General features: G+C 47.6%; 4 protein-coding genes across 4 annotated transcripts; 1 reads left to right on the top strand and 3 right to left on the bottom strand.

The window, feature by feature from the left end:
- Window positions 1-92: 92 nt before the first annotated feature.
- On the bottom strand, window positions 93-3,184 carry N7484_011712 (NACHT nucleoside triphosphatase; the record flags this gene model as incomplete). The annotated part of the gene is made up of 2 exons (XM_057122099.1): window positions 93-1,854; window positions 1,908-3,184. 2 exons carry the CDS (start codon window positions 3,182-3,184, stop codon window positions 93-95), a joined length of 3,039 nt encoding a protein of 1,012 aa, XP_056967853.1.
- Window positions 3,185-4,176: 992 nt separating this feature from the next.
- N7484_011711 (tRNA-ribosyltransferase family protein) lies at window positions 4,177-5,824 on the bottom strand (the record flags this gene model as incomplete). The annotated part of the gene is made up of 8 exons (XM_057122098.1): window positions 4,177-4,372; window positions 4,422-4,609; window positions 4,662-4,739; window positions 4,797-4,854; window positions 4,902-5,222; window positions 5,284-5,367; window positions 5,433-5,683; window positions 5,750-5,824. The coding sequence occupies 8 exons, from the start codon at window positions 5,822-5,824 to the stop codon at window positions 4,177-4,179; spliced, it is 1,251 nt and encodes a 416-aa protein (XP_056967852.1).
- A 659-nt stretch (window positions 5,825-6,483) lies between these two features.
- On the top strand, window positions 6,484-8,294 carry N7484_011710 (uncharacterized protein; the record flags this gene model as incomplete). Its single annotated transcript, XM_057122097.1, has 8 exons — window positions 6,484-6,525; window positions 6,584-6,716; window positions 6,769-6,847; window positions 6,896-6,977; window positions 7,032-7,538; window positions 7,596-7,765; window positions 7,821-7,905; window positions 7,968-8,294. 8 exons carry the CDS (start codon window positions 6,484-6,486, stop codon window positions 8,292-8,294), a joined length of 1,425 nt encoding a protein of 474 aa, XP_056967851.1.
- A 405-nt stretch (window positions 8,295-8,699) lies between these two features.
- On the bottom strand, window positions 8,700-8,942 carry N7484_011709 (uncharacterized protein; the record flags this gene model as incomplete). Its single annotated transcript, XM_057122096.1, has 1 exon — window positions 8,700-8,942. The coding sequence occupies one exon, from the start codon at window positions 8,940-8,942 to the stop codon at window positions 8,700-8,702; it is 243 nt and encodes an 80-aa protein (XP_056967850.1).
- Window positions 8,943-11,259: the final 2,317 nt, after the last annotated feature.

The raw sequence follows: 11,259 nt of genomic DNA, 5'->3' as shown, positions 1-11,259 counted from the left end.
GATTAGCGGAAGTAGAGGCATCTTATCTGAGACTCAATTGGTGGTGACTCATCTGTATATATCTATAAAAGAATATTGATCGGAGATACAGCTTATCTGCAGCCCTTCAAGTACATAAACTCGGTGTTGATGATAATATCACGTAGCATCTGCGCCACCTCTTGGTGACCTAGAGATACTGCGGCTTGGAGTGCGTTGCCATAATCTCCTCCCTGGGCGTTAACGTCGGCACCTCGATCGAGTAATATCCGCACTACCTCCTGATGGCCGCTGAGTACTGCGGCTAGTAGTACGTTGCCATAATCTCCACTCTGTCCGTTAACATTGGCACCTCGATCGAGTAGTATCCTCACTACCTCCTGATGGCCGCCGAATGCTGCGGCTAGGAGTGCATTGCCATATTCTCCACCCTGGGCATTAACGTCGGCACCTCGATCGAGTAGTATCTGGACTACCTCCTGATGGCCGCCGAGTGCTGCAGCTGCGAGTGCATTGCCAAATCTTCCACCCTGGGCGTTAACGTCGGCACCTCGATCGAGTAGTATCCTCACTACCTCCTGATGGCCGCCGAGTGCTGCGGCTGCGAGTGCATTGCCAAATCTTCCACCCTGGGCGTTAACGTCGGCACCTCGATCGTGTAGTATCCTCACTACCTCCTGATGGCCGCCGAATGCTGCGGCTAGGAGTGCGTTGCCATATTCTCCACCCTGGGCATTAACGTCGGCACCTCGATCGAGTAGTATCTGAACTACCTCCTGATGGCCGCCGAGTGCTGCAGCTGCGAGTGGATTGCTAAATCTTCCACCCTGGGCGTTAACGTCGGCACCTCGATCGAGTAGTATCTGAACTACCTCCTGATGGCCGCCGAGTGCTGCGGCTGCGAGTGCATTGCCAAATCTTCCACCCTGGGCGTTAACGTCGGCACCTCGATCGAGTAGTATCTGAACTACCTCCTGATGGCCACCGAGTGCTGCGGCTTGGAGGGCATTGCCAAATTCTCCACCTATAGCATTGATCACAATCGATAGATTTCCATTGCTTGGAGGAGTCAGTAGTAGTTTCTTCAACACTGTCATAAGTCCCAATTGCGCTGCATAATATAAAGGGGGCGCCACATCATCTATCTGGTATTCGAGATGCACTCTGGTATCCCATGGACGATCAATATCATGCAATTTGACCCATGTGGCGAACGAGTTCAGATTCTCTTCAAAGATTTCCAATAACAATTTGTCAGCTTTCCAATGCCCCTCCTCAGCTTGAGATCTTTGGTAGTAATGGAACCAATACCTAGCAGCAAAGTGAGCCAGTGGAAATTCTTGAAGTTTCATCTCATCTAGGGTTCCAGTCGAAAGCGTCGGATCTAAGAGATATGCAAGACATATTTGGGTCATTTCAGTGCATGCAGATTCATCTAAGATTGCGTATTTTTGCGCTTTTCGTTTTCGAATGCGATCTGACTGGAGGTACTCTTGGACGGAGAAATGCGCTATACGGACAGTCAAGTCAAGCTCTCCATCTTCATTCCCAGTCGCCACGAACTCTACTAGCCCGAGGCAAATGTCCAGAATATCGCCCGGCTCAAAAGATCGACCTTCGCGATCAAGATGTGGAGATTCTCCAAGTTCAACGGCATGGGCCTCGATCAACTCACGGACGGTGAGGGGACGAATAGATGAACAGAGTATAGTCAAGATACGACGTAAATCCTCAGCATCGGCTTCGTCGACCTCGCAAAGAATTCGCTCATACGTTTCATCAAGATCGCGCGGTAAGGAGCGTAGGCATTCGTCTAATTGATTGAGGTTTCTTACCCGACGGAAAGACGCAAGCTGGCATTCCACATATTTGAATCTGGATGTAGTGGTGATTAGAATGAAAGGATAGAAGTTTGGTGGAGTACTTACACCCCCTGCGAACCCTGTATAAGCTTATCTCGGATCTCGGCGTGACGTGCCCCCCATTTCTTCAGCTTCTTGTCATTTTCGAGCTGATAGGAGACAAAATCGGAGATATCTTCAAGAATTCCCGAGTTTTTGATGGAAATGTGTTCTTGGTAAGTCGGATCTAAAGCTTCTCGAATGTCAAGAAGATCACGACTTGTTACTAAGAAATGGACACCAGGCAAATTCCAATCCCGAATCTCTTGTATCACTCTCAAAACATCTTTCCTGCCATGACCTCGGGGACATTCATCCAAAGCGTCGACTAGAATATAGATATCCCGAAATTGCTTAAGAAACCTTCGAAGAGTTTGGAGGAGTGCCTCTGTAGAAGGTGTCGATATCTTTGATAATTTGCGGAAATGATCCAATTCTGCTTCACCATCCTGGAATTGAACCGAGAGTTGTAATAGAAGTGCCCGCAATAAGCCCTTATCATCCTGCTTTGTCTCATCAGTGAAGGAGAAGTAGAAATAGGCAATCCCAACCCCATCCTTGCACTGATCTCGGAAAACATATTCAATTGCAACTGAACAGAGGACTGATTTGCCACACCCTGCGAACCCATTGAGCCAGAGGAAGGAATCACCCTCCGTGAGCCAATTGGTAAATCGATGGTCGTTGATGAGCCACAGGCCAGTATTCGGATGGCGTTTTGCGTAGTTGGTATTATGGTTCACAGAAGCGTCGGGGGGCATAAGCCAAGCACGAATCGAGAGAGAGATTTGATTCATTTTTACTCCCACAAGAAGAGACTTGGCTTCTGACATGTCGTCTTCAATTTGAATTTGGCTTCTGAGTTGCAAAACGTCTAATGTAAGCGACAAACTATCGCGTATCTCGTCAATATCCTCTTCAATTTTCCGTATAGTGCTTTCCCGAAATGGATAGGCGACACGCCGCCTCGCAAGTCGGACACTACCCCTGAAGCCAGTGGCTGGCTCTGCGTGGAACTTTTGGCACTCTTGCTGAAGCTCCTTGATAATCCCTTGGCATGTTTGACTGGCGTTTTCGACATCTTCGAGAAGCCCTTCCCCGCTGACACGAGATCGATGCGGCTGAATAGCGGGTTCTAAGGATTGGAAAGTATTTTGCAATATTTTGATCTTTTGCGTTAACTTTGCAAGTTCGGCGTCCTGGGTTTTGTAGGCAGAATAAAAATCAATCAATGATTGCGTGACAGAAATCCCAAGAGACAGAAATCCGGCGATCCCGGCTGTGATCGAGAGCGGATCAGGCATGGCAATGACCAGCAGCAGCCCACATTCAAGTGCGAAAAGACAGAAACTTGTAGCCTTTTATCTAAAAAGTTTCTTTGGTATCGAGAGATGGTGGGAGTAGATGAACGGTGTGAGAAGTGCCCCGCTTCAATTTCACCCGTGGGGGCGGTGCTTAATTGCCTAGATAAGTGCCTAATATTTAGCGCTACGAGAGGGGCGAAGCACATGTACATGTACATACAGCGTTTCATGTTATTTATCTTTGTCTCTGTTACAAAGCTGTATTTCTAAAACCAACAGAGATATCAGAACTGTCTAAATCAGGAAGATACTGCATCGGACAATTTAGATAGATAGGATCTCAAGGCTAATATAAAGCTCAATTCCACTTCAAAAGTTTGCCGTGTGACTCTTAACTTCGTGCATTATGAGGCGCGTACCTGGAGATCAGAAATGCTACTCTGGATCGGTGAATACGAGTGGTGCAAAGCAGTCGACGTGCTCAAAGTGAGTTTCTCTTCATATATGCCTCCGACATGAGCTGCATGGCAATGATCCGATATTCATACCTAATGATTAGCAAACGTACTCGTTGAATATTTAGTTACCTCGGGGAGTCGGGGCCGCCTCCGGTTAGTATTTGTGCTTTTCGGGGGCTTATTTCGTGCGGAACGAGGAGTGGGCATGATAGGGCTTTGACGGCTGTTTTGCAGCTGTTGAGGCTGCCGGTTTACTTCTGGGGCAAAAATATTCGGCGGTTACCGGAAGGTTCACTAAGAGTACGATGGATTAAGAGCTCGAGAGATTGAACCGAAATGAACCGCTCGCATTGATTGGAGAATATTTCCCATGCTCATTCATATTGTCAGGTTAGGTCGTATATCATGATGCCGTATTCTGGTTGAAAAATGGATGCAATCTCTAATCAAAAACCGCTCATATGCACATGTCCTGTTGTGTAACAATGGCTCTTCCTATTGAGGGAAAGCAATTCATCCGAATCACTGCAGTGATCAAGACTGGTCTGCCAGCAAGTCCATTCCAACTCCCTTTAGTGCACCAACTGCCCAGTCGGGGTACTTTGACTTATCGCCTTTGTAAATCTTGGAGAAGAACTCGCGAATGAAAGCTGGGTACCGGTCTTCAATAATAGCTTGCCGCACTCTCCCCATCAAGGTCAACATAAAGTGGACGTTATGGATTGTGAGACTGGGTGTGTTAGCGAAGGACCACAATATAAGTCATGCTCGGATCTTACAGATGAGCACCGACAGTCTCCTTCGCGGTGATATGGTGCATGTAGGCTTTGGTAAGCCCGAGACCTCCTTTGTCGACAGGAAGACAGCATTTGCAAGTACAATCCTCCTCAATTGGAGAAAAGTCTGCCTCGAAGGACTTATGGCGCAGGTTCACAGTGCCGGACGTGAGGATTGCTTGACCGAAACGCTGATATTGATGAGCATGAGAACCAAAAAAGAAGATAGCCTTTCAAACGTACCGCGGTTCGTGTCGGCCATACACAATCAAACATATCCGCTCCAAGAGCCACTGCCACGACGATATCTTCGGGGTATCCCTAGACAATGTGAGTTTGCAAACAAGAGAAGCAGAGAATTAAGATTGGAAAACTTACCACTCCCATCACGTATCTAGGTTTGTGTTCGGGAAGAAGTCCAGTGCAAGTATCCACCCTGAAAGAGTTAGCCCCAGCAAAATCTCAAAAGAAGGAAGCACTTACACTTTACAGAACTCCTGTTTATCCTCACCTCCCGACAAGCCACCAATGGCAATTCCAGGGGTATCTCGGGCCACCATTTCCTCGCAGCACTGTTTCCGAAGTTCCAAATCTAGGCCTCCCTGGATGATACAGAAGAGATTTTGTCTTTCGGGGTATTTGTGCGCATCGATGCAACGATCTAGCCATCGTACAGAGCGCTCCATAGCCTCTTTAATCCGAGCATGATCTGGGGAGGTAGTAGCAATGACATCGTCCAATTGCATAATGATGTCTGAGCCAATAGAGTTCTGAAGTCCAATTGAGTGTTCGGGGGTAAGAAGCCTGCTTGACATTTAGTCTCTGCGTATAACTCGCGGCCACGAGGGAGGATATGGCATCATACATAGGTTCGCCATCGTGAGGGCTAAGGAACCTCACACCTTCTTCGGTCACAGTAGCCAACTTAAGCAGAGACACCATCTGGAAACTTCAAGCCACAAAGACCTCGTTAGTCATGTCACTTGTATTCTCTGCGGGAATAGCATGGCTCACCCTCCACTATCGGTCAAAAGATTCCGATCCCATCCTTGCAATTTGTGCGCACCTCCAACTGAGTCCAGAACCTCCTGCCCCGGTTTTAATCCAAGGTGATATGTATTATTGAGACACAGCATGCATCCTGTATCCCGCAATTGGTCGTAAGTAAGGCCTTTAAGAGATGCCTGTGTCGCAACAGGCATGAAGATCGGGAGAGGAACAGAGCCATGAGGGAGGTGGAGTGTGCTTGCGCGAGCTTTTGTGGTCTATCCAAAAATCAAAACGAATGTCAGCAAAAGTCCTGTGGGGGCTTAGAGGGGCAGAAATCATACCGAGCACTTTGCGTGTCGCTCAAATGTCAATGCGGAGGGCTTGGACTGCCCGTTTGGTCCATCAGTGGTGGTCATTCTGGAGAATTGGGCGGACTGTATCCCACGAATATTCCTAGAGAGTGATCTGGCCAGCGACTGGCGTTGCATGGAGATAATTGTCGCAGACGCAGTGTTTGCGATGCGATCAGGAACGGTATCGCGATAAGACGTTTGTCTGGTTTGCATCTCGGCCAAAATTTGGTTCAAGTATGGCAAAGTTTACTTCCAGGGGTAAGAATAGACTGTTACATTTCTAGAATTATGTTTCAATAATACCGCAATTGTTCATTATAAATAGCTGCTGAAATATCCCCTAATCACAGTTTAGAAGATTCTTTCTCCGATGAAAGACCACTTTATCTCAAGGTTTTCTATTGGTTTTCAAACGCTGATCGGCATTCATCATGTCCACCATCCTAATGAACATAACGACCAGTGATAGCACATGCAACTCCTTGTTTGCTATCTCCGAGTTGATCATGGACTTCCATAGCCGAAGCCGGGGGAACCAGAGGTTCGGAGAATCGCCGATCCCCAGTGCGGGACGAAATGCGGGGAGCACGTCCGGGGTTCAGGGAATAAGTGCCGAGAAAAACAAATGCAGCAAACAAAGAGGGGGATAAACAGCTCCCCCAAGCATTCCAGGGATTTCTGTGCGGTCTGATCGACATTTCCCCTGCAACATGCACCACACCATGGCCGAAAAATCTCCAGAAGATATTGAGCACGCGGTAACAGTAAGCTCCACAGTGACCTTGAGCTTGTATGAGAGTTTTTGTGGCTAATTTGGCCCAGACGTCGGACCAGGGCTCCATTGACCCGGTTCTCGACGCGCGCGAGAAGGCTTTGGTATGGAAACAGGATTTAAGGATTGTTCCGTTGTGCGCGGCAATTTACTTGCTATGTTATTTGGATCGGTCTAACATTGGTGTGTTCAGTACTCGAAATTGAGTTCTAAAACAATAAAGACTAATTCATAGCAGGAAACGCTAAAATTTTGAACAAAGATACTGGCAATGACCTTCTCACGGAGACGGGCATGACCTCTTACCAGTATACGTGAGTCACTCTGGATATGGATTGCTGAGAAGAAACTGACATAATCAGAATTGCCTTAATGGTCTTCCTCATTGCCTATGCATTGTTTGAAGTACCATCGAATTACTTTTTGAAAAAGCTCAGACCTAGTGTACGCTCAGTCTTTCAAATTGAAATATAAAGATCTCATACTGATTATCTCCAGCGATGGATCGCCTTCCTCATGCTATCATGGGGTGCAATCACAATGGGCCTCGGTGGTACCCATACCTATGCCCAAGTGACCGGTATCCGGTTTCTACTGGGTGTTATGGAAGCCGGACTGTTCCCAGGATTTGTCTACTATCTAACTTTTTGGTACCGCAATTCCGAACGATCAATGCGAGTGGCCTTGATCCTCGCCTCTGCAACGCTAGCCGGTGCCTTTGGCGGCGCAATCGCGTATGGTGTAGGCCATATGAACGGTGCGCATGGACTCAGCGCTTGGCGATGGCTATTCATTATTGAAGGAGCGCCCTCTTGTGCATCCTCTGTTTTGGTTTGGTTCTTTTTGCCAGATTACCCCGAAACTGCGCATTGGCTTTCTACCGAGGAAAAAGAGCTCGCAGCGTATCGCTTACAAGCCGAAGGCTCGCACGGTTCTGCAAGTGCTATGTCTTGGGCGGATGCGAAAGCTGTGCTTGTTGACTGGCGGTTGTATGCTCATTATGCGGTAGGCTGGTTGTGTGGAAAGGATTTTGAGATACACTCAGCTGACCCATCTTGTTAGGTTTACTTTGGCATCTCCACTCCCTTCTCAAGTCTTTCTCTTTTTACTCCTGCCATTACTGCTGGGTTGGGATATTCTAACTTACGAGCACAACTCATGACGGTGCCACCGTACGCTGTAGCATATGTCGTGACTGTAGCGGTTGCATGGTCAGCAGACCACTTTAATAGGTCTGTCTTGTCTGTCATGAAGCCCAATTAGTAGTGGTGAAACTGACAATTTCAGTCGCGGTCTTCACTCCGCCCTGTTCGCGTTTATTGGCGCAATGGGTTTCCTGGCATCGGCTGTTCTTCCAGCAGATGCATACCTCGTAAGTCTCCTCGGAAACAACAATTTACATTGATCTAAATAGTCCATAATTAATCATCACAGCATCGTTACGGCTGCCTTATCGTCGCAGCAGCCGGAGCATTCGCCTGCATCCCCCCGCTCCTCGGCTGGCTATCATCGAATCTCCGATCGACGGCCGGAGCAGGCCTAGCCATTGCACTGAATATCTCATTCGGTGCACCGGGCCAAATTGTCGGGGTGTGGATCTATAAATCTGATGAAGAAAAGAAGGGATATCCGACAGGACACTGGACCAATGCCGCCTTGCTTCTTTTTGTGGCGGCTGGATGTATCCTCTTGAGACTGTACTACGGGTGGAGAAATAAACGAGGAAATGCCGATGAAAGCGGGAAGAAATTTGCATATTAGATAGCTCATCTGTGTGGGTCTGGGATATGACAAATGACATCGGAGCCGGAGATTGACCTGGAAACACATCGGCAGGGGATTTTATGACGTGTGGCGGGATGCAGGTTTCATGTCTTCAGCATTTTCCAAATACATAGACTTGTCGCTGCAAAAAGAATTGGATAGATATCAACATAATCTCAAGGGTATACCTACAGACGGAGGTATCACAAGTTGACGCTCTGTAATGTACAAATGTGGGGGGTTTGAGATGCAAGGCTTCAAGATCTGCCCCCAACTTTGGCGGGGCCCATATACAAATTCAGATCAAAAAATACAAGCCAATGAACAGTGAACAATATTATGGACACTCAATATGCAGATGGAGAAAACTTCGAAGGTTCGTATCGGGTGGTCCAAATGTGTCTAGCACCCGCCGCCGCCACCACCACCTGCACCACTACCAGCAGCCGCAGACGCAGCTGCACCACCCATCCAAGCAGTACTGTGCGCATTATTTCTGGCCCGGCGCTTCTTTTTATCTTTGTAATATGCCTCAAGTGCCCTCTGGTACCTTTCCTGATCCTGAAGGTATCTATCGTAGTTATTGCCGTATGCCTCCCGGCGAGGGGGTTGGGGTTTCAACGGGCCAAACTGTATGAAACACATCTTCGAGGCTCAATTTGAGAGGTCCTTTTCTGATGATTGAGCTTGGGATTTCAAGTTCGAAAACCAGGTCGAAAATCAAATTTGAGAATTCAGGGGATTTTGGCGATGCAGCTAATTTGCGTGGGGTAGTGACTTCGCAGTGAATTATTTACATTGCTTTACTCCGTATATCAGGAGAATTCTTTTTATAAGGCTTCTGTGACGATGACACAGCCCAGCCCCCACCCCGCCCGGACAAGGCTGAGCATGACTCGGGCAACATCTTGGGGCGTGGCCCCGGGACTTCGCCAGGGCGGTTGGCAGAGAAGGAATATGATTGGTTGATCACCAATAATTAGTGTTCAGGGCAGAGGTATCCAGGCAATCAAGTATAGCCTCATTATACTCCGTACAGAAATACACGTCGAATAAAAGGAGAAATCGATCGGTCCGGAGGGATTTAACTCACATTTATCTGTTTTGCTACTGTGTTGGACCTAGCCCAAGGTGTTCAAAGCCGGTACTTGATGTCGGGTGGTTGTCATGGGACTCTCAGATTTTTTTACCAGGTTTTCCATGGCCTTAAACAGCTATTTAAAGGCTTTGAAATCCCTTTCGAAGTCTTATGTAGTGTTTGATGTGGTTTCTGCTTGTATTGAAAGCTGAAACAAACATCTCGGAGAATTATTTGTTTGCCATGCGCATGGCAACTTAAAACCCTTATGTCCAGGGCTACAGGGACAAAAGTACCTAAGAGTAACCCCCGAACCTTGCAACGGGCAGCGGGCTCGAAATTCCAGTAAAGAAGAGAATTGTGATCTGATTAGGAAATGTCCTGTCGATATTCGTTATAGCCGAAGCGATGTCAACCAATTTGGTGAAGTCTGCCATGAAGTCTGGTACCTGATACCAGATTCAAGACAGGGAGGAGGAAAGAAAGAAAGAAAAAGACAAAGTAAATCAGTGTAAACGATCCAATCCAGTAACCAAATCAAACCCCAGGCCATACAGTATTCCAAATGAAAACTCCCGTATCAAACCGCCCCTAAAGCTGTTCCAAATAGAAGTAAAATAAATCAAACAAGCAAGCGAAGATGCTTTTATGCTTGGAAAAGAGATAAAATAAATCTTAGCCTCTCTTTTCCGAGGTTCCCATCCCTGGAACTCATACATTCACCGCTTCGATCGTGGTACTGTGCCTAGTTTGAAATCTGGACGACCGAGTTTCCGTTTCAGGTGTGACAGACACATAATGTTCCAGGACAAAGATCAATCACAACGGTGAGCCAGGTCCAGTCGTCGTGATTCAACAAGGACCAGAGAGTATAACGTACACCGCAGAGAAGTATCACAAAATACCAGTACGTATCTATCGAGACATGCCCGAGATTGAAAAAATGCCATGACTCCGGTTGCAGAGAGACACTGTGTCTCTTGCGGGCCAGGGTCATGCGGGTGGCTGGCGGGAAGGCCCCACAGCCTAGATATCTTCACCGATCTCATTTCCGCCAGTGGCAAGAATCACGGCACGCACAGACAGCAGACTAGAAGGGCATTTTTAGCCATGTCAACCCATTCCAGCCCAATGCATGCGATCCAATTAAGTCCAATCCACCCTGATTCTCATGGAGTCATGGGATCTGCTTGTAATCTGCCTTGTTCAGGAAATTCGCAGACATTCGCAACAAAACGGTACTGATATCATCTGCAAGGTTCTTCAAAATCTACCGCACCACAAGCCAGGAAAATAGAAGAAGACGCCATTCCTGGGGGAGTTGGGATTGAGTTGGGTATCACAACACGACGGGAAGTTGCACAAGACGAAGACCAGGTTGCAGGGAATTGAGAGCGTAGGTTTGAGGAAGGAGTCGACCAATGGGGCAAAAGAGGTCTAATGGCCATGTCCCCATTCCAGCGTATCTTTTCGCCCTTTTTTTTTCGCTTGATATTTCTGCTCTTCTGCTCGATTCCACATCATCCAAACCGCGGTATCCGAACAACGGTGAAGAAACTTCCCAGCAGAGCTCATTGCAGCAAGCCAACTGTCTTTCACCGGGAATGGGTCGCGCATATCCGGGATTCGAGGAAGACACAAAACGGGCGTCCGACGCACGAGGGGGGTGAGGGTGAGGAGTGGTGAGTGGTGATTTTTTCAACCTGCATTGCGCATAAACATCGAACAAATGAGAGCCAAAGCAAAGTCCTGTGTGTTGCTGTGGGCCGGCACAATGTGCAGCAGCAGCATGAACACGAGAAAAAAAAAATCAAAAAGCCGAACAAAACGGAATTTCAAGGCACAATATCCCCGAGAAACAAAGAGAACTTCGCAAGTCAACAC

This window comes from Penicillium longicatenatum, assembly GCF_028827895.1.
Source record: "Penicillium longicatenatum strain IBT 33135 chromosome Unknown contig_7_segment0_segment0, whole genome shotgun sequence".
Taxonomy (NCBI): Eukaryota; Fungi; Ascomycota; class Eurotiomycetes; order Eurotiales; family Aspergillaceae; genus Penicillium; species Penicillium longicatenatum.
This window is presented reverse-complemented; position numbering and strand designations above follow the sequence as displayed.